The 24,061-nt window shown below is 40.2% G+C and overlaps 1 protein-coding gene across 1 annotated transcript in view; it reads right to left on the reverse strand.

The window, feature by feature from the left end:
* Positions 1–24,061, reverse strand: part of MYO1D (myosin ID) — a 358,754-nt gene that overhangs the window by 205,598 nt on the left and 129,095 nt on the right. The window contains exons 12-14 of the mRNA XM_005896664.2: positions 20,146–20,216; positions 13,257–13,331; positions 7,413–7,545 (exon numbers count right to left, since the gene is read on the reverse strand). Coding sequence (XP_005896726.2) covers positions 7,413–7,545; positions 13,257–13,331; positions 20,146–20,216 — 279 coding nt within the window. The remainder of the gene's footprint in view (positions 1–7,412; positions 7,546–13,256; positions 13,332–20,145; positions 20,217–24,061) is intronic.

Here is a 24,061-nt window from a genome sequence, read left to right on the forward strand (position 1 = left end):
TCTTAGTTTTTTGAATGCTGAGTTTTAAGCCAACCTTTTCACTGTCCTCATTCACCTCCATCAAGAGGCTCTTTAGTTCTTCTTCACTTCTGCCATAAGAGTGATGTCATCTGTGTATCTGAGGTTACTGATTTCTCCCAGCAATCTTGATTCCAGCTTCAGCCCAGCATTTCACATGATGTGCTCTGCATATAAGTTAAATAAGCAGGGTGACAATATACAGCCTTGATGTACTCTGTTCCCAATTTTGAACCAGTCTGTTGTTGCATGTCTGGTTCTAACTGTTGCTTCTTTACCTGCATACAGGTTTCTCAGGAGGCAGGTAAGGTGGTCTGGTATTCCCATCTCTTTCAGAATTTTCCACAGTTTGTTGTGATCTAGTGTAGTCAATGAAGAGGCAGATGTTTTTCTGAAATTCTCTTGCTTTTTCTATGATCCAACAGATGTTGGCAATTTGAACTCTGGTTCCTCTGCTTTTTCTAATGTGTCTGTATTCCTTTTCTTTAATTTGATTTGACAATTTTGTTCCATTTACATTCACTGTACTTATTAATATATTTGGATTTTTCTCTAACATCTTAATTTGTCCCAGTTTTCCTATGTTACTCTGTCTCCTCTTTGCTATGTTTTTTAGGACTGATGATTCTTTTCTCATTCTGACTTCCCCTACCCCCAACTACTAGCTTGTAAGTTAAAAACTCATTTCTATTATTTTAATGACTACACTAGAAAATTTTACATGTACTTATAACTCATGAGAGTTATAAGCTAATCAATACATTTATCCTTTTCCTGAACAACCAAGGACCTTAAACACTTGAAATATAATAACTCACCCTTCCAGTTTATATGCTATTGTGCTATTTAATTCTAACCTGCATTTTAAATCCAATATAATATTATTTTATAGAGTCAGTTGATTTATATGCATCTACATATTCACCAATTTCTTTGCTCTTCATTTTGCATTTCAGACTTTCATTTAGTAATCAGACATCCTCCTACCTGATATATATCCTTTAGCATTTCCTTTTTCTTTGCTTTGTATCTATTTTATTTTTTAAATTATAAAACTATGATAACACATTTATAGGAGACTTGGAAAATACAGAATAAAGTTACATATATATTTCCATATATATGTACGGAAATATATTTACATACATATAGTTCCACTTTATATTACAATTTTTTAAGTAGATAAATTAAGATTTTCAGTTGGAGTTTCAATATCAAACTCTCAGAAATTAATAGAATGAATGTACAGAGTAGTAGAAGAACATAGTAGACCTGAAAAGCATTATGAACCAATTCTACATAATTAAGATTTATACTATGGTTTTTCCAGTAGTCCTGTATGGATGTGAGAGTTGCACCATAAAGAAGGTTGAGCACCAAAGAACTGATGCCTTCAAACTGTGGTGTTGGAGAAAATTCTTGAGAGTCCCTTGGACTGCAAGGAGATCAAACCAGTCAATCCTTAAGGAAATCAAGCTATTGATGATTATTCATTGGAAAGACTGATGCTGAAGTTCCAGTACTTTGGCCACTGATGTGAAGAGCCAACTCATTGAAAAAGACCCTGATTCTGGGAAAGATTGAAGACAGGAGAAGGGGATGACAGAGGACTGACTCAATGGACAAGAGTTTGAGCAGGCTCTGGGAGATGTGGAGGACAGGGAAGGCTGGCGTGCTGCAGCCCCTGGGGTCACAAAGAGTTGGACACAACTGAGCAACTGAACAACAAGATTTATATAATTTTCACACAACAGTAGGATATAAATTCTATTCAAGTTCCCACTGAATTTCCTTTAGTGTGGTTCTAACTCTGTTTTTATTTTTTCAGAAAGATTCTTTGTTGTTCATGAAAAATAAATTCTCTCAGTATAGAATTTTGATTTATTTTCTCTAGGCCTGTTACTCCTTCAAAGCTAATCTGCTTTTAAGGTATTTTCTTTGTCTTTGATATTCTGGGGTTTCACTAGAGGACTGGGGGCAGATTTCTTTTAATTTTTCTAACTTGGGATACACTGGACTTCCTGACTATCTCTTTCATCATTCTGGAAATTCTTTTTCTTTTTCTTCAAAAATCGCTCTGCCCATTCTCTCCTCTCCATGCACATCAGACCTTTTCATTTTATCTTCCATGTTTCTTAATATGTCTTTTATAAGTTTCATTTCTTGGACGAAGTGAAATTCTGGATAATTTCTTTGATTCTGTCTTTCATTTCCCTATTCTCTCTTCAGCTTTGTCTTAACCAATGTTAAATCTATCCACTGAATTTTACATTTTAATTATTTAGCTTTTATTTCTATCAATTACCTAGTCACTTGCTCTTAACTACTAGTTCTCGTATTTTTAGGACTTTCATTTCTTGAAACGCATTAAGCATTCTGGGAGTCTTTCTGATAATTCCATATAAGACATTTTCATGAGGCTGCGGTTTAGTCTCACCTCCCTTGTGTCCTGTCTTGCTTCTTTATATGTGTGGTCGTCCTTTACTATGAACTGCTTTTTTTCCCTAGAACACCATCTGTGGAAGTTCTATTTCTTTAAGGTCTGGTATGAAGGTGGTTTCCTCTCTGCTCTCATCAGATGCCCAGGGGTAATACCAGACCTGGATGGACCACTTTAAATTGTTGGCTTCAGTCTTTTCAGGCCACCTAGGTATGAGTTTGGACTGCAAATCTCATCAAAGCGGCTTATGATTATTAATTCTCAAGGGAGGTTCACTCACCCCACTTGGCTCAGTGCCAAACTCCAAGGCAGTTTTCCTTCCCGACAGTGAGGGATTATTTCCGGAGCTAGCCCTTAGAGGAGGCAACCCTCTAGAGACCTAGCTTTGTGTAGCTGGTGTATACATACTTGTGAGTGTGCACGTGGTTTGTAATCCCGTATGAGTCACCCTACTCTGAGCAGACCCTGGCCTTCCCTTCAAGGACCCAGTCTTGGACACCTATACTCAAAGGTACCCGCACTCAAAGGTACCCACTTCAACAACTGCCCACAGGGTGAAAGTGGCATGGTGCTCTCCTCACTTTCCCTTCACTCAGTTAATTTCTGCCTTCCCTCAGCACCCGGCCTACACATTCCTTGCTTTCTTGTTAGTTCATGACTGTATTTAGGAAGTTGGTTTTTTATAATTTACCTAACTTTCTGGTTGTTTTCAGTTGGTATTAAAGGCCACTTTGTTCACCCTATTGCCATCAAATGCATTGCTGCTGCTGCTGCTAAGGCGCTTCAGTCGTTGTCCGACTCTGTGCGACCCCATAGACGGCAGCCCACCAGGCTCCCCCGTCCCTGGGATTCTCCAGGCAAGAACACTGGAGTGGGTTGCCATTTCCTTCTCCAATGCGTGAAAGTGAAAAGTGAAAGTGAAGTTGCTCAGTCGTGTCTGACTCTTAGCGACCCCATGGACTGCAGCCTACCAGGCTCCTCCATCCATGGGATTTTCCAGGCAACAGTACTGGAGTGGGGTGCTATTGCCTTCTCCCATCAAATGCATTACTCACATGTATTTAAAAAATCTTCATGTTTATGTTCCTACGTGAAACTCACCTCTAATTTAATTTTTTTAATGTTAACCTTGTACTAAGGTCATAGTAATCTCATAAAATAAATCAGGTAGTGGCTTCTCTTCTTCCCATCCTCCAAAACCATGTTTGTATGATAGGAATTACTGGCTCCTTGAAGGATTTATAAAACTTATCTATAAAACCATCTGGGCCTGAAGTTCTTGGCAGAGTTGGAAGAAGGCAGACTTCTGATTAGTGATTCAGAATCTCTAAGGTTACTGATTCATTCAGGGTTTCTATTTCTTCTTGAGTGAATTTTGATAACATTATTCTAGAAAACTAGTGCTTCCCAGATCGTGCTAGTAAAGAATCCTCCTGCCGATGCAGGAGACACAAGAGATTCGGGTTCAATCTCTGACTTGGGAAGATCCCTTGGAGTTGGAAATGGCACCCCACCCCAGTATTCTTGCCTAGAAAATTTTATGGGCAGAGGAGCCTGGCAGGCTACAGTATACGAAGCTGCAAAGAGTTGGACACGACTGAGCATGCACACACATTCTATTATTAGAAAACTAATTGTGAAGATTCATTGGCATATAGCTGTTTGTAATACTCTGATGCTTTATTTTATTTTATTTTTTTACTCTTTTTTTTTTTTACTCTGATGCTTTAAAAAATCTCTGTAATATAGAGGTTGTAACCTATTTTCATTCTGAATATTGTTTTCTGTCTTTAAAATCAATTTTTTAAAGGTCTAATTAATTTTTTGATCTATTACTTTTAGTTTTTGCTATTTAAAAATTATTCTCTCACTTTCTTTTGATTTTCCTTGGATTCCCTTTACTGACTTCTTGAATTGTATCTTATCTCATTTACTTTTGATCTTTTTCTTTGTTTGTTTGTTTTTAATAAAGGCATAACAAGTGGGCCGCTTTAGGAGTGTTCTACTGATTCTGATAAATTCTTTGTCATGCAGTTTCACATATTTTGTAGTTTCCATTCAGATTTCTTCTTCAACCTGTGAGTTATTTAGGAGAACACTTTTTTAAAGTTCCCAAGCATATTAAAAAAAAAAAAAAACTTTTTAAAGGCTGGTTTTTATTTCACTTGCTGTGAGGATGGAGAATACATCTGTGTATATATTTGTTAAAACAGTGAGACTTTCTTTGTGCTCTAGCTTATGGTCATTTCTTAAAAATGTTCTATGTATACTTCAAAGGAATATGTATTTCCTATCCCCTGGGTACAGAGATCTTTTGATTAAAGTTTAAATTTGGTTTTCAAAGCTTCTTCACTCTTGCTAAGGTTTTTGCTTCATCTATCAGTTTTTGGTAGAGGTGGTTTAATATCTCCCTCTAGAATTGTGAACTTGTCAGTTTTGCCTTTTTCGCCTTTTACATTTTTCAGGGTCGTCATCTTCTTTTTTTTTGCTTTTTAGAATTTAAGTACCATCATGGCTGTATTGTTAGGTACCTAGTTCAAAATGGCTTTATTGAGTATTTTCTTTTTATTATTACTAGTCTATCTGTATTTAATAGATTTCCCCCTTAAATTTTATGTTCTCTCACATTAATATTGCCTTCACCAGTTTTCTTGGGGGAGGGGGCTTGATATGTCTTTATCTACCTTTTTGTTCTTAATCTTTCTGCAGAGTATTAATTAGCTATAATAACTCCTATGAACAACACGGCAAAACCTTGGTCTTATTGCAGGTTAAGTTCCAGACCACGGCAGTAACATGAACACAGCAATAGCGTGAGTCACATGAATTTTATGGTTTACTGGCTTTCTGGACTGACGGGTTGTCTCTATTCTTTGGCTTGTCCCTGCTCCCTTTCTCATTCCCTACCACTATACACACAGAGAGTGGGGAGCTGTAGCAGAGACTGCTAGGCTAGTTGCCTACCTCATATACAGTACATTTTTCCTACTTTGAAACGGAATACTTACTTCTAGCTGGGAGCAATGCTAACCAGAATGAAAGGCACTTCCCAGCTTCCCTGGCAACTAAGCACACCAAATGAGATGGAGCTAAAGTACTGTATGAGGCTTCCAGGAAGTCTCTTTAAAAAGGAAGAAGCTCCAGCTGCCATCTTGGACCAGGAGGACAGATGCCAAGCATTAAGATAGTAGAGCAGAAAGACAGACGGAACCTGGATCTCTAACAACCTTAGAGCTGGGATACCTTCTTCAGCACTTCATTTACACAGACAGAACTAAATGTCTCTTCTGTTTAATCCACTAATTTGGGGGTGGGGTGGGGTTTATTTGTTTAGCAGCTGAATGCAATTCTCCATACAGAACTGATAAATGGTCCTAGAATTTTTATTTAAAAAATGTAACACTGGGACTTCCCTAGTGGTCCAGTGCTTAGGAGTCTAGCTTCCAGTGCAGGGGACATGGGTTTGATACGCGGTCGAGGAACTCAGATCCCACACGCTACAGGGCAGCAAAGCCTATGCCCTGTGACTGCTGAGCCTGCACTCTAGAGCCCATGAGCTGCACCTGCTGAGCCTGTGCACCGCAACTCCTGAAGCCCATGTGCCCCAGAGCCTGCGGCTCCAGAGCAAGAGAAGCCCCTCTGTGCTGCAACTAGGGAAAGCCTGCATGCCACAACGAAGAGCATCTGCATGCTGCAATAAAGACCCAGCACAGCCACAAATACATAAATGTTAAAAAATGAACATTTAACTACCAAATAGTGAAAATAAAAATGATTCTTTTCTAATTAACTTGAACATATTTTACAAACAATATATTACAAGGAATGTGTTTCATAAAGTACATTCTATAAAATTCGGCGTGCGACTCTCTTTCTCGTGTCCCATGCCTTTCTTCTAGGTTTTTTCTTGCTGGATGATGCAGGTTGAAGCTGACTTGCAGAGAAAAGCTGAGGGACAAGAGGAGGGGTCTTAAGGGTATTCAAGTCTACAGCCCTGGTAGCCTTAACCCTCTCTGCCTTTCTGGAGGTTTGATTGTACAAGCCAACACACTGTTCTTATTTGTTGTCACCTGAGGTCAAAGAATCCTGACGAAAAGAACAGAAAGCTACTGAAGAGATGTATTCTTATGGCATTTGCCTAATTTATCCACAGTGAAGTAACCAAAAATAATATAGATTTAAATTTTTAGAGAGGAAGTTGATTAAAGAAAAAAAAAGATAAAAATGAAGAACAAAAAATACACTGGAAAAACACCAGGAGAGAAAGATAAAAATGAAGGAACTAAAAATAATGAGCCCCAGAATGCTGCCTAATTTATCAAACTCGTCAACAGCAGCAGTTAAGAGTAGAAATCTGTTCTTCAAGGGGAAAAAAACCTCAGACTAAAGTTATCAAACAGTATGAGGCCTCAAAGGAACAATAAAAAGCAGAAACGACTGCCCATAGTACATCTTTTCATTTCAACTATTAAAACAGCCTAAGGGCAACACTTAAATACTAAACTTCCTCTTAAAGCTCTATCTGTAATTTGTATTCAGATACAACATAAGGATGGTACGTGACAATTTAACTCAAGATTTTTTTTTTTTAAAGCCAGGCCTTGTCCTCAGCACAGGGCTAAAATTTCTTTTATCAGGCACATACTATACCTGTAGTATACTGTTTTTATTTTTTTAAGATCACATATAAGACTTTCCCGTTGATGACAACAATATAAAAGGCCTAAATTTAAGATCATTCATCTGGGACACAAACAACTGTTTCACCAGGCCATGTTAAAAAACAAACAAAACAGTATTAAGAATTACTATAACATTCATTTAAAATACATGTTCTTCAATTTGATTTACTATAGTTACCTAAAAAGCAAATACTATACATACCTTTCTCATTAACATATGTCAAGAGAGAATCCATGAAATAAAACGGGTATTTTAAAATGAAAGTAATTACCTTTGATGCAAGGTTGTCTACCAAAGCAATCATAGAATTCTTAAATAAGGTGGCAGCGGTCAATGGTCTCTTGGTCACCTCTGTAATGCTCAGTTTGCCTTCAGGCCACATATTCTTCAGCACAGGATTTGAACTGAGAAGCACAGAAAGAGTGGCTTGAACGTTACATTCAAATAAGTGGATTAAGAATTGCTAAGCATTCCTGCTGAACTGTATCCTGGGAGCCACAACTGCACTGCAGACGCAACTCACTAGGCCTGATTGAAAGAATGATTTCACCTGGAAAATCAGGCTGAGAGTATAATGGCAGATACCACACCACAAAATGAGAAGATGTGTCTAAATCACGCCACCTTCGAAAAGTTCTTTAAATTTCTTTAAATGATTGCGTTGTTACTATTACGTATTATATTCTGATGGTTCACACAGCTCTATACCATATACCTAAAATCAAATGGTTTTGGTGATTCTTACAAGAATGAGACCACATCATAAACAGGAAAATGATCTTCAAGGTCGTGTCAGAAATCAGGAAAGGGAAAGCATTTTTTAAAAAACTGGAGTATAATTGTTTTACAATAATGTGTTAGTTTCTGCTGTACAACAAAGTGAATCAGCTATATGTATACAGATATCCCCTGCTCTTACACTTCCCTTCCACCCCAGCCCCATCACACCCCTCTGGTCATCACAGAGCACCAAGCTGAGCCTGCTGTGTCACGCAGCAGCTTCCTGCCAGCCAGCTATTTTATACACACGGTAGTGTATGTCAGTGCCACTCTGTCCATTCATTCCACCTTCTCCTTCCCCTGATGGGCCCACACGTCTGCTCTCTCTGCGTCTCAAGAGAGTAGCTTTTAATTGACACAAACATGCATACAGTATACATCACAAAAAGCCAGGTCTCTCAAAAAATACAGATAGGAACAGAAAATAACCACTTTTACATCGTCTTCTCATAAACCCCTTTACTGCAGTTGAATTATGATCACATTTATAGGTAGTGCTGGCAGCTCCAATATTTTATTGATGTGACACTAAGATGGCTGCAATCCAATTCTTAAACTTCAGGCCAGTTTTCAGGCTAAAAGTGATATATTCCTTACTTGGCTCTGTGGAGATCTTTTTATAAACATGTACGGTGGTCTCGGCTCTGATTTTCTCCCTGTTTCATATGGGTGCTTTTGATTTTTTAAAAATTACTTTTTATTGGAGTATAGTGACTTACAATGTTATGTTGGGATTGACATTCACACACTACTATCTGTAACATAGATAACTAACAAGGACCTACTGTGTATAGCACAGGAAACTCTATTCAGTGCTCTGTAATGATCTATAAGGGAAAAAAAGTCTAAAAAAGAGCAGATATACGCATATATATAACTGATTCACTTTGCTGTATACCTGAAACTAACAGAACACTCGGTGCTTTTGATTTTAAAGTAATTGGAATTCAAAATGTTGCTTGTTTTCTGAAAACTTCTCTCATCAGACTTTTTTCTTTCTTAATTGGGGGCTGAGAATAGAAAAAAAAAAAAACTTAACATGGATCTTTTCTGCTAATTGTGTTTACTGCTGTCATCATTTTGCCCACTTTTCTTTCCCTGGCATAAAATTGAGAAAATTGAGTTGGCTCCCCAAACATCTAGTAAACCTCTATACACAGAGGTTCTAAACATTAGTAGCAAACTGCCAGAAAGGACAAGAGCGAAGAAGATAAACAGTGAGGTGAAGACTGGCTAGGCTGTGAATGAAGGCAGAGAAATATTCCTGACCCTGACCGTTGCCAGCAAGCTGTGCCAACTGCCATCAAAATGTGGCTATAAAATAATGCATGATCTGTGGTTCATGGACCCAGTTTTACTATGTTATAGTCCTATTCCATAATTTTCCAAAGATAACATGCCAATAAAAATGACCACATAAATGTATATTGCTTTCCCTTAACTTTACCATTCCAATCTTTAGCAGAGAGAGAACTTGAGGCAATGGTTCTCAGTTTTTGGTGCCCATCGTGCCTGAATGCCCTTCTAACACCAAAGGAATATTAATAGAATTTTCAGGAAGTAGAGTGTGTGCACTTTGAAAATCCTGATGCATGTCAAAGACAGAAAGTCACTGTCTTTGGTCTATGCAGTTTCTATCCCCAGTTCCACTCTGCTCACTTTTGGCCTTGTTTAGACACTACCTAATGAATGAAGGGTGGCGTGAAAGTTGGAAATGAAGAAAATAAGATGTTTATTATTATTTCTTTATTTGGCTGTGCCGGCTCTTTGTTGTAGCATGTGGAATCTAGTTCCCTGACCAGGGAACATACTGGGCTTCCTGCATTGGGGGCAGGGATTCTTAGCCACTGGGCCCCCAGGAAAGTCCCTATTATTATTATTATTATCATCAAACAGTAGAATTGATGTGTAATGAATCAAAATAGACAAGTTCAATTGTTTTCAAAGAGAAAGAACTTTGAGGTTGGTAAGTCAACATAATTTTCAAATATTTAAAAGAGCTTTTTCCTTAAAGGGGAAGCTTATTTATCCAGAAACTCAGTATGTGTAACAGAGAAGGCAGAACTTAGCTGGCTAATGAGAGAGAGGGAAGAGTGGCCTGTGCACCTGGCATGCCGCCTGTCTGCTTCCTGTCTCCTTCCCTTTACACACACACGAGCAAGCATACATGCATGTATACGCTCCAGAACTAGAGATCCAAGGGTCACTCTTTAAACAGATATAAAGAAAGGATTAAAATTTACGGAGGTCATTTAGCCATGGAAGTATCAAAAAGTATTCAGAGGCAAAGGCAGCCCATTTAAATACTAAGAGGATAGTTTTAATCAAAATTATTTCAAGACTTTGCATCCCACTAGCAAGACCTTTCCTACTATGGCAATATATACAATAAGCTGCAACTGTTTTATGTTTTTATACCTTTGGCAAGACCATCCCTGCTGTGAAATGTCTTTAATTACTAGACTTATCTAAGTTCCTTTGTTCTGATTCCAGGCTTACCAAGCAACTAAGCATCCTTTGGAGGATATTTTTCACTGTCAATTAATAAACTAGAGTTCTATTTAATTTCCCAGACAGGTTTCCAATAGGGAAGAAGAGCCTGGTAAACCAATGCAAGTGTTTCATATCACAAGACCCTTACGACTGTCTGATTGCTGGAAATAAGTCCATTCGCTCTGTTTCTGTGTTAGTCCTGTGAGCCGGGATTACCAGAATCCACCGCCAGAAGGTGGCGCTGCTCTCGGTGAGCTGAACCTCTGGGCTTCCCGGGTGGGGCTAGTGGTAAACAACCTGCCTGCCAATGCGGGAGACGTTCAATCCCTGGGCCCTGAAGATCCTTTGGAGAGGGGCACAAAAACCCACTCCAGCACTCTTGCCTGGAAAATCCCACGGACAGAGGAGCCTGGTGGGCTGCAGCCCATAGGGTCGCAAAGAATCGGACATGACTAAAGCTCCTTAGCACGCTTGTAGACAGCGAATGGCACCCTGTGCAGCCTCCTGGAACACAGCCCGACTGCCTCCTCTGGGCAACATGCCCTGACTTTGCCCCTGGACGACTGAGGCCGTTTTTCCAATTTGACTTTTTGACATTTTTTATACAGAGCAATGTCAGACTCTTTGGTTTCTCCCTCAAAATGAGTGCATCGTACCTGATAAACCACTTATTGAAACTCCTCTCTGAAAGTCTCTCCTCCCCAGATTGGTTCTTACATGGGTTCCCTCTCAGACCCCCATGCCTCTGTGCCTTTCTAGTGTTGATGTCTATCTCTGCTCCTGGAGGCTTCATCCACATAGACGAACCACTTTATAGCAAAACCTCTTGGAAAAAACGGTTGAAACCCACCGTCTCCTCATTCCCATTTTCTGTATTCTCTTGACCCACTTCCGTCAGACATCTGTCTTCATGACACTGTAAAGTCAGTGTTGTACTGACCTTCATGTTAGCAAATCCAGTGGTGAATCTTGTTCCTCACGTTACTCTGCTCTTGATAGTGTTTGGCACAGTTGATCATTTTTACTTGGCCTGGCCACCCTGACATTGGATTCCTGGCTTCCTTCCTAACTCACAGGCATGCTCTCAGCTTCCTTTGCTAGTTCCTCCTTCCCTGCTTGACTCAAAATGGTGGAGTGTCTCAGGGATTCATCCTCCAATCTCTTGTCTCTTTTATTTTTTGTCTATGCTCACCCTAGATAACCTCAACCAGGACAATGGCTTTTAGTACCATCAACAGATGGGCCACCATGAATTTATTTCTCTGTTCCCGCCTTTACTCTTGAGTTTCAGATGCACGATACAATTGCCTATTTGGATGGATGTCCAGGACACACCTCCCACAAAACATATTCGAAGCGGTACTCTTTATTTCCCCCCAAAATGAGCACCTCCTCTGTCTTTCCCACAACCAAGCATCCCATCCCCCTTGTCTTTGACTTCTGTTTTTTTTTCCCCATCACACATTCTATCCATCAGCAAATCTTGTTGGTTCTACTTTCAAAATATCACCCACTTGGACCATTTTCCATTTCTGTCACCACCATCCACGTCTCAGCCTGGATCACTAAACCAGCCTCCTGCCTGGTCTCCCCAGGTTTACTCCCGCCCTTCACAATCTGGGTTTTACACAGCGCTTCCAGTGCTTTCTTTAGAACAGACATCATATCATCCATTCCAATGGCTTCCCATTGTGCCTGGCTCATGGACTCTCTATGAGCTGGGCCTGTGGACCTCTCTGCAGTCATTCCTGACTGTTCTCCCCTCCCCTCACTGATTTTAGCCACACTGACCTTCCTGCGGTCAACACACCCATGCTTGTTTCCACCTTAGCATCTTGGTGAGCTAGTCTTTCTCTCTCTTTGAATGCTGTCCCCCATACTCATGGTTTGCACCCGCACTTCACTCTGGGCTCAGTTCAAATGATCCTTCTTTTAAGGAGCCTTTTCCTACCACACTACCTGTAACACCTCCATGGCCCTTCTTGGTCTATACCCGCAATCTCTCACCTAACTTTGTTTTTCTTCATAGCACTTGACACTAGCTTAAAGTTCCATCTTTTATCATTAACTGTCATCTCCACTAGAATAAAAGACCTCAGGAGGGCAGGGACTTTGTCCAAGGTTTTTCAACAGCTGAATCCCAAGAGCACAGGGGAATGTGTGGCTCAGAGGTGCTCCATATATCTTTGATGACCTACTGGCCAGTGGGCTGAGCTGACTTAATACATGAGCAATGACACTTTAACCAAAAGAAGCAGTTGGCTAGGAAGCTTCTCTTCTTCATGAGCCTTCTTTCCAAAGAATCTGTACCAGATGTGAATTTGCTGTCCTTTGCTTGGCTTTATTTCTCCATGACTTTTTCACGTTTTCTTGGGTTGTGAGAAGATTCTATCCACTCTGCAATGATCACCACTGACGTGAGAGCCACTCTGTTATTAGGGTGGCCCCACGGCTGGAGGCAAAGACACTGTAGTGGGAATCAGAGTGTGTAAAGCTTTTGGCTGGTCCAGAGCTTACCTGACACCCTCCCATCACCACTGACCTGGCCTGGAGACTGCTGAGTACAATGGCAGGGACAAGAAGGATGGCAACAGTAAAGAGAGAAACCGAGGAAATCCAAGGGAAATTGAGGAACACTGTATTAGTAACAGGGTCCCTGCCCTAAGTTTACAGATTTTATCATCATAAAGTAACAGATGATTTCACTAAGTATGATCAAACAGAAGTATACAAATTGCCAGAAAACTCTTAAAACTGTCACACAGAAATAATCATGTGCATACATATTATGTAATATATGTCAGCAAGCTAAATATAAATATTAATAAAATTTTAATCCTACCTGTTATACATGAGGCGCTTGAAATCTTGAAATAAAGTGTCTTTGTTTTTGTCAATAAAACCAACGACAGAATACCTAGTTGAGACAAAAGAAACACGGAAAACACATTATTCACCAAGCAAGAGCCATTTCTAAGCTTTTCTAGAAGTCTACAAGCCTTTCTACTGTTAAATAATGCCATCAATCATGTATAAAGCTTGTCCACCCAGTTCTGAGTTAAAGAATATCAAATTTACCTACTCTGTAGACAGGGTGATGTTTCTGTCCCTCAAAAGGAGGGCAAACATCAGTGCCATCACTATGACTAAGATCATCACTCCACTGGTTTGTGGCTTACCTCGAGATGCTGACTTTTAAAAAGACAGCTGTGTGTGCCATCCCACATTCCTAAGATAAAAGCAAAACAGCAACGTACAGGATCTAAGAGCCTCATCCGTGGGGAGGTGAGATGACTTGCCTAAGGCTCGCTCACTGTGTTCAGGGTGGGAGAAAAGATCCAAGGAGAACTGCAAAGGATGGTAAGATTGGGATAAGCAGGAGAGAAAGAGGAAGGCAGATTATCCAGGGCAACATTAAACGAAGGCGTGGAAGCAGGCACATGCACGGAGTTGTTGGGAGGAAATGAAAAGGTCAGTGTTCATGGTGTGGAGGGTGGGATGTGAGTAAAGTCTCAAAACTAAACTTGCAGCTGGTGGGCAAGGGCTGCCCTGCTGCAGTCACTGGCATGGATCCAGAGGGAGTAAATCATGCGGGAGCGGGTAACAGTACAGGGTGATTCTGTGTGATCAAGACAGGCTAAGAGGTTAGGGAAATAGTAACTCAAGAGGTAGCCGCTCCCTATAGCTCTCCTATCTCACCTGACTGTATCTTCTTCCTGGACAATCACATCACTGTAGACCAGCGGTCCCCAATCTTTTTGGCACCAGGGACTGGTTTTATGGAAGACAATTTTTCCATGGACTGGGGTGAGGGTGGGGGATGGTTTGGGGATGTTTCAAGTGAATTACATTCATTGTGCACTCTATTTCTATTACATCAGCTCCACTTCAGATCATCAGGCATTAGACCCCAGAGGCTGGGGATCCTTGCTGCAGACAATTCTCTGATCTCTAACTCTGACGCCTCACCAGTCTTATATTGTTCCAGCCGCTCATGTTTCATTCTGCAAGAAAGTTTCGTGCTGCCCATGGGCACAGTTTTAGGCCACCAGGTCCAAAATAATTTCCCTGCCTCCTCCAATCTTGGTCTTCTTCCTACTACCTTCAAGTCACTTTTGACTGAACCCTTAAAGTCACCTGACTCTTAATATATCATCAGACCCTTACAATTCAAAGTCCTTATTCTGACCTTTGAGACTCATTGTGATTTGATCTCAATCTACTTTTCTAGGTGTTTCTACTTCTCTATGCCACCAAAAGGATACACTCCAAAAAAAAAAAAAAAAAAAAAAAAAAAAAAGGATACACTCCAGTCAAATAGGCTAAGGTGATAGTTCCTGAATCTTTCTAGCATCCTTCCCACTTTTTCCTAGAAAAATAATTCCTAGCACCTAATGATCAGCATCTGCCTATCTGGGTTTATCACACACAGTTAAAGGTATTTGCTTATTTTGAAAACACATGTTATTACTCATATGGAAATTATTTTCAACCATCTTTTGTTGTATCAATATATATATATACAAATGTGTGTATGCATATACATCTACATGGGGCTGCCCTGCTCAGCTGGTAAAGAATCCACCTTCTAGGCAGGAGACCCCGGTTTGATTCCTGGGTCGGGAAGATCCTGTGGAGAAGGGATAGGCTACCCACCCCAGTATTCTTGGACTTCCCCAGTGGCTCAGATGGAAAAAAATCTGCCTGCAACACGGGAAACCTGGGTTTGATCCCTGGGTTGGGAAGATCCCCTGGAGGAGGGCATGGCAACCCACTCAAGAATTCTTGCCTGGAGAATTCCCGTGGACAGAGGAACCTGGCGGGCTGCAGCCCATGAGGTTGCAAAGAGTCAGACATGACTAAGCAACTAAGCACAGCATATATATATATATATATATACACACATACACACACACATACACGTGTGTGTGCTAATACTGTGTGTTATTACACACACAACCCCACACATGTACGTATGCATCTTACATGGAAAGCTCTTTATGGGCAGGGACCATACTTTATAAAGTATTGGGCACACAGAAGACACCCAGTAAAAACCTAGAAAAGGGTTGAAAGGCTTAAAGAGAGACAGAAGGGGAATCGGCGGCATCACATATTCCTCTGTGGGGCTGGCTAGCTCTCTGGACGGGGAGTCTGGACACCTAGGTATTGTCTCAGCTATTCGGCAAGCTTGCTGTCTGATGCTGGGAAAGAATGGCACACACTGCATAAATGTCTTCATCTGTGAAACAGTGGCTGCCCCGCCTGGCCTCTAAGTCCAGCTCTGCAGTTATGCGGATCCGAGCTGTAAGAGGGCACCCAGTGAGTGTGGCCTGAGTGATAGGAGGCGGGCATCTGTATATCACTGGGTCTACCCTCTTCAGGATTCTGGAATCTGGAAATAGCACCAGAAAAAGTGGAATATTGTGCCATCCTGGCGCGAACGGCTAGTTTGACAGATGGGGGTAATAATTTTGAGCCATATTGTTTTACGATTCTAGAGTTTTTTTTTTTTAATTATTTTTTTAACTTTACAATATTGTATTGGTTTTGCCGTACATCAACATGAATCCGCCATGGGTGTACATGTGTTCCCCATCCTGAACCCCCCTCCCACCTCCCTCCCCATACCATCCCTCTGGGTCATCCCAGTGCACCAGACCCAAGCATCCAGTACCGTGCATTGAACCTGGACTGGTGATTCGTTTCACCTATGATAATTTACATGTTTCAATCCATTTCCCATATCATCCGCCCTTGCCCTCCCCACAGAATCAAAAAGACTGTCCTATACATCTGTGTCTCTTTTGCTGTCTCGCATAGAGTTGTTGTTACCATCTTTCTAAATTCCATATATATGTGTTAGTATACTGTATTGGTGTTTTTCTTTCTGGCTTACTTCACTCTGTATAATAGGCTCCAGTTTCATCCACCTTATCAGAACTGATTCATATGTATTCTTTTTAATGGCTGAGTAATACTCCATTGTGTATATGTACCCCAGCTTTCTTATCCATTCATCTGCTGATGGACATCTAGGTTGCTTCCATGTCCTGGCTATTATAAACAGTGCTGCGATGAACATTGGGGTACACATGTCTCTTTCAATTCTGGTTTCCTCGGTGTGTATGCCCAGCAGTGGGATTGCTGGGTCGTATGACAGTTCTATTTTCAGTTTTTAAAGGTATCTCCACACTGTTCTCCATAGTGGCTGTACTAGTTTGCATTCCCACCAACAGCGTAAGAGGGTTCCCTTTTCTCCACACCCTCTCCAGCATTTATTGCTTGTAGACTTTTGGATAGCAGCCATTCTGACTGGCTTGAAATGGTACCTCATTGTGTTTTTGATTTGCATTTCTCTGATAATGAGTGATGTTGAGCATCTTTTCATGTGTTTGTTAGCCATCTGTATGTCTTCTTTGGAGAAATGTCTGTTTCTTTGGAGAAATGTCTCCAAATGTCTTAGTTCTTTGGCCCACTTTTTGACTGGGTCGTTTATTTTCCTGGAATTGAGCTATAGGAGTTGCTTGTATATTTTTGAGATTAATTCTTCGTCCATTGCTTCATTTGTTATTATTTTCTCCCATTCTGAAGGCTGTCGTTTCACCTTGCTTATAGTTTCCTTTGTTGTGCAGAAGCTTGTAATTAGGTCCCATTTATTTTTGCTTTTATTTTCCAATATTCTGGGAGGTGGGTCATAGAGGATCCTGGTGTGATGTATGTCAGAGAGTGTTTTGCCTATGTTTTCCTCTAGGAGTTTCTGGTCTTATGTTTAGATCTTTAATCCATTTTGAGTTTATTTTTGTGTATGGTGTTAGAAAGTGTTCTAGTTTCATTCTTTTACCAGTGGTTGACCAGTTTTCCCAGCACCACTTGTTAAAGAGATTGTCTTTTCTCCACTGTATATTCTTGCCTCCTTTATCAAAGATAAGGTGTCCATAGGCACGTGGATTTATCTCTGGGCTTTCTATTTTGTGCCACTGATCTATATTTCTGTCTTTGTGCCAGCACCATATTATCTTGATGATTGTGGCTTTGTAGTAGAGCCTGAAGTCAGGCAGGTTGATTCCTCCAGTTCCATTCTTCTTTCTCAAGATTGCTTTGGCTATTCGAGGCTTTTTGTATTTCCATACAAATTGTGAAATTATTTGTTCTAGTTCTCTGAAAAATACTGTTGGTAGCTTGATAGGGATTGCACTGAATCTATAGATTGCTTTGGGTAGTATACTCATTTTCACTATATTGATTCTTCAGATCCACGAACACGGTATATTTCTCCATCTATTTGTGTCCTCTTTGATTTCTTTCACCAGTGTTTTATAGTTTTCTATATATAGGTCTTTTGTTTCTTTAGGTAGATATATTCCTAAGTATTTTATTCTTTTCATTGCAATAGTGAATGGAATTGTTTCCTTAATTTCTCTGTTTTCTCATTGTTAGTGTATAGGAATGCAAGGGATTTCTGTGTGTTGATTTTATATCCTGCAACTTTACTATATTCATTGATTAGCTCTAGTAATTTTCTGGTGGACTCTTTAGGGTTTTCTATGTAGAGGATCATGTCATCTGCAAATATTGAGAGTTTTACTTCTTTCCCAATCTGGATTCCTTTTATTTCTTTTTCTGTTCTGATTGCTGTGGCCAAAACTTCCAAAACTATGTTGAATAGTAGTGGTGAGAGTGGGCACCCTTGTCTTGTTTCTGACTTTAGGGGAAATGCTTTCAATTTTTCACCATTGAGGATGATTCTAGAGTTTTAATTTAAATCAGGAACAGGTATTAAGTTTCTTCAAATGCCTCTTTGGCATTTAGAGAGATGATCATTTTCATTTTTTGTTGTTTAATCTCTGCCTGTAATGGGTTATGTGAATAGAATTCCCAGCATCAAAAATAAGGAGAAAGGAAAAGACGGGACTTTAAACAAAAACCAGATAATAAGCAGTGTGGGTAGACAAAGCATGCTAAGTGTAGCAGACTGAAAAATGCCTCCCTTGAAAGACATGCTGTGCTGTGCTTAACCGCTCAGTCATGTCTGACTCTTTGTGAACCTAGGGACTGCAGCCCGCCAGGTCCTCTGTCCATGGGGATTCTCCAGGCAAGAATTCTGAGTGGGCTGCCATGCCCTCCTCCAGGGAATCTTCCCAATGCAGGGATCGAACCCAGGTCTCCTGCATTGCAGACAGACAGATTCTTTACCATCTGAGCCATCAGAGAAGCCTTGTCAAATTCCCTGGAAATTGTGAGTATTACCTTGTATGGTAAAAGATGTGATTACATTGAGGATCCTGGGAGAAGAAATTCATCCCGTGTTATTCAGGTGGGCCTTAGATGCATTCACAAGTGTAGTTTTAAAACAAAAACAGAGGGAGATTTAATACAGACACCCCAAAGAGGAGGTGGCAATGTGACGATGGAGGCTGAGACTGGACTGATACAGCCACAAGCCAAGGAAAGCAGGCAGCCACCAGATGCTGAAGAAAGCAGGAAACAATCTTCCTCTAAAGCATTCAGAGTGTGGCCCTGCCAGCACCTAGATTTTGAACTTGTGGCCTCCAGAATGGGGTGTCCCTGATGGCTCAGATGGTAAAGAATCTGCCTGCAATGCAGGAGACCTGGTTCGATCCCTGGGTCAGGAAGAGCCATGAAACAATACATTTCTATTGTTTTAAGCCACCAATTTGTGGTCGTTTCTCATAGAAACCCTAGGAAACTAAAAGACTAAGGAAGTTATATGTTTTTAGTTTTATTTTCTTACCAATTTCTACTTTTATCATACTGTAGCCAGAAAATGTAGCTTGTGAGAATTTTACTTTTTTGAATAATATGTGAAAAATCATATGGGAAAACTGGTTTTTGCTCATATAGTTACCCAACTACCAGTAGTTCTTCATGTATAGTGATGACTCTCACTTCTGGGCCTGTATGCCTGCTGTCTCTCTGCTTGGAATGCCCTCTCATCTCCTTCTCTTCCTAATTCTATCTTCCAACTAAGCCTCTTTTACTTTCTAGACTCATCTGGAATATCACTTCCTTCAAGGCTTGGCTACACTCCTCACTCTGGGTTAATTATTCTTCCTCAGTGTTCCCACAAGGCTTTTCCCTGGTGGCTCAGTGGTAAAGAACCCACCTGCCAATGCAGGAGATGTGGGTTCAATCCCTGGGTCAGGAAGATCTCCTGGAGAAGGAAATGACAACCCACTTCAGTGTTCTTGCCTGGGAAATCCCATGGACAGAGGAGGCTGGCGGGCTACAGTCTATGGAGTGGCAAAGACTTAGTGACTAAACAGCAAACAGCAGTGTTCCCATAACGCCTTGTGTTTCTCCAGTTTAACCCTTTCCATTCTTCATTATAATGACTTATCATGTACCTGCCTGTATCCTCCACTAAGCTGCTAGCGTCATCAGGGCATAGTTCATGTTACTCATCTTTCTATCCCAATTCCTAACATACTTCCATGGTTTATTTAACCATCAGTTGATGCTGACTGAATGTCAACTATGCCAGAAACTGTGGATGGCCACACATGATGTGTCTTTAACAAATGTTTGAAAAGCAAGGAATGAATGAAGCTATGCCAATGTTTTAAATGAAGAAATTAAAATATATTGGCATCAGAAATGGCTAGAAAATGCAAACGAACAGGAAAATAATTTCTATTTCCCTTAACTGTATCTTCTGCAGTGAGGCTGCATGCAAACCACCACGTCAGGCACCAGAGTGAGATACTCACACCACGTCCCCTGCATAATGTCGAATTCGAAAATCTCGATCAAACTCCAGGATTTTGTCCGAGGCGCAGAGCTAAGAAATCAAGAAGGAAGGAGATGACCTTGAAAATAGACATTTTAACTTTTCTAAAACTATATTCCAACTTAATAGGAGAAGTTAATCATGTCACAAATCACGATATCATTATGAACGAAGTCCCAGTGTGTGGGGTTTTATTTAATTTGGCAAATGTGGTAAAGATTGAGAACTTTCCCCCGAAGTGCACAGAGCCAGACTGCATTTCCTGGCCACCTTGGTAACTGGGAATGGCTAGGTGACCAAGCTCTGCACAATGGAAGGTGAGTGTGAGGGGATAAGGCTCTTCAAGGTCAAAGCTGGTAAGAAGCGGGTGACTCTCCTCTGTACTTTCTTCTCAACTCCCACTAGTTGGATGCAGAGAAGGATGGTCCTGAGGGGATGGAAGAGCCTGAAGATGGGAGAAGTCTGGGACCCTGGGAGAGAAATAGACTTCTGTTGTCTATGACACTTAAATCTCCACTGTTAACACAGCCCAGCCAACCTTGACTGACAGAGCCTCTCTCCTCCATGTCCCACTTAAAGAAGACCATTTTGAGGATTTGCCATCTTCTATGCATGGATATCTCATTCAATACTCACAACTGATATTTAAACTAAGGATTATGGATTCTCTTTTACATACATGAAAACTAAGCCTCAGACAGGTTAGGTAACTGGCCCAAGGTCCTGTAGCTGATAAGCGGTAGCTCTGGGAAGAGTTCTTGGGACCAAATGCCATGTCTGTTCTCTGCTATGTATACGTCAGCCTGGCTCACCCGTCTTCTGCTAAGCTGGGACTCCAGGTCTACCACTTCACAGGAGATCAACCTTCTGTAGCTGTTTCTCACTGAAGAGGACCTCTCTGAGAAGGCAGTTTTTATAGAGCCCTGGATCTCTATAAGTTTCTGCAATTTCCTTATTACAGAAGCACGTAGATTCTTTGAGCACCCTATAAAGGATCACTTGATATCCTTTAGGTTCAAAAGCAGATGTTTAAGAATCCGTAACTATTGGGACTTCCCTGGCAGTCCAGTGGTTAAGACTTCACTTTCCAATGCAGGAGATGTGGGTTTGATCTCTGGTTGGGGAGCTAAGATTACACAGTGCCTCACAGCCAAAAAACAAACAAACAAACATAAAACAGAAGCAATATAAAGACTTTAAAAATGGTCAACATTAAAAAAAAAAAAAAAAAAAAAAAAAGAATCCGTAAGCATTGAGTATGGTTACGTAGAAACATCACTTGGCTTGTCATGCTAGATAACAAACAACCCCAACCAGGATGGTGGGTTCTCTATGGATGTAGACTGTTAAGGGAATAATTAGTCTATTAATTCAAATTAATAATTAAAGGAAGTTAGAGTCAGACTTCTGAGGTTGCAGTCTTGTCTCTACCATCTACATGCTTTGTTTCCTTCAGTAATCACTTATTGTAGAGTTGTTCTAGAGGTTAAACCAACTGTGGAGAACAAAGCTCTAACATTCAGAGGGGTCTCTGAAATATTTAATTCCTCTCTCCTTCCCTCTCTCTTATCAACCACTTTTACAAAACCCTTCTACTTATAAAACTCCCAAAGGAAAAAGACTCAAGAGACATCTATACTAATTGAATATTCTTACATTTAGATACTGCAAATTCTTAACTGATCTAAACATAGAACTTTTTAGATTTTTCTTTACTTTAAAAAAAATAAAACCTATTTATCATTCAACTTTACATGTTAACAATACTTTTAACAGTAATTGGATCTGTCTGCCTCTGCATGATAATTTTAATACATGACAAACAGTTTAGCCCCTAAATAAACACAAGCCAGAAACCTCTTCTTTAACCTGCCAATAAAAGTAATCATTAGTAATCAATAATGAATTAAAATGCCTGCTGTGACATACAGGATAATAGCATTTATTTAACAGAAAGGTTCACAGTGATGAAAATATCCTGACAGCTTGGTTATTTCATTTCTTTCATTCATTAGGCAAAAATCCCAGAAAAGAACACAAAAAATTTCCATTTCAAGATATGTCTGAGAGATGCTGCTGCTGAGGGAGAAAGGAGCCACCTGGTCTGAGAGTTGGGAAAACCTGGGCTCCCACAATAAAAAAAAGAAAAGAAAATTTCCATCTTCACAGATAAATTACTACTTAGCCTTTCAAGTCAGTAGTTAGTGCTTAAAAGTACTGCATGAACAGCTTCTACTTTAAATATTTGGTTGATACATTCAGGTACATAAATGGCCAAGGTGAAACATAACAAAATGAAGCGATTCCTCATGTGAGAATCATAGTTGTTTATCTAATCATATGGAGAGCTGCCTGTTTTAGTTCAGAATTCAATATTTCCTAAGATTTTTTTGGTATGATCATGACCAATTCAATTTGATAAACAAGGATTGTCTACCATCTGGTAGACATAATACAAGGCGAATCTCCAAAGTCTGAATTATTATTATAAAGAACATTTTTTACCCAGCCCCTCAGAGATGGGACATTTGCCCCTGTCACTGTGCCATCTTTAAAAGTATCACTCTAAATAATTCATGTGGCTTCTAACTTTGCTTACTGTTCTGTCCCCAGCCGTCAGGATTGTACCTGGAAAACGAGAGGCACTTATTCAGTATTTGTGTTATAAATGGGAAATGACTGGAGGAATAACTGTAGCTGGAACCCTAATGTCAAAGATCAGACTATAGGGACTTTCCTGGTGGTCCAGAGGTTAAGAGTCCGTGCTTCCAATGCAGGGGGTGTAGGTTCAATACCTGGTCAGGGACTAGATTCCACATGCCACGCAGTGCGGCCAAAAGTAAAAATTAAAACAAAGATAAGACCATACTATCTGAAAGCTAACCTTCAGCAGGCTACACATTAGTCTTCAGTAACAGACCAAAGAGAATGTCTTGGAGATAAACTGGTCTAAAATAAATATCAGCCAGTAATCTATTTCTTGGCGATTTGTGCTTTCTCTAGTTAACTGTGGAATCTTACTGTTCTAATTACATAATGTCAAAAGGGACAAAGTTAGAATATAGATTTATTCATACTAAAAAATGGCAGTATGTCATAGATTTACACGGAATTATGGAGGAGCAGAAACGTTTGCCTCTTTCTTCCTGGAAGCGAAGAAGCACAGGGCCTGTTTCTCCTTCAGCTTATGGTTGCTGGACAAGCCTGTATTTATAGGGAACACCTGGGGATGATGGTGTGTCTCTCCTAGGACAATTACCATGGCGAACATATCATACGCAAGGCGCAGCACAAAGGTCTGATAACCACAACTGCCACCAGTTATCACAGAAGTATGATCTGTTTGTAACATTTTTAGAATGTGAAAAATAGGGAGTTAAAAAGGTCACCCGTTTATTTAAGGAATGAGTGTCCTTGTAACATGAGAATTTCAGCTAGAATTTCTCGTTTTCAAGAAAGTCACATAGTCTCACATAGAGCAGAGCACATATACTATATTTTTATAACTGAGGATTACAGTAAAAAGTCATGGACAAAAGCTATTTTCAGTGCCATAGTTATCGGATGCAGGGGCAAAATTCTAGCACATGAACAAGGTCTCTGTACCTATTGGTTATAAATGACATCATGCTTTCTAAACAATTGTGTTCATTTTTCCTATTTCTAGCAAATTGAGTAGTCTAGAGTGCCCTCTCCTGGACATTATGATTTTTATCAATCACACCATCTGTGGTGTGAAGAAGACTCTTGAGAGTCCCTTGGACAACAAGGAGATCAAATTAGTTGATCCTAAAGGAAATCAACCCTGAATATTCATTAAAAGGACTGATGCTGAAGCCCAATACTTTGGCCACCTGATGCAAAGGGCTGACTCATTAGAAAAGACCCTGATGCTG

Source organism: Bos mutus, chromosome 19 (assembly GCF_027580195.1).
Source record: "Bos mutus isolate GX-2022 chromosome 19, NWIPB_WYAK_1.1, whole genome shotgun sequence".
NCBI classification, from domain to species: domain Eukaryota; kingdom Metazoa; phylum Chordata; class Mammalia; order Artiodactyla; family Bovidae; genus Bos; species Bos mutus.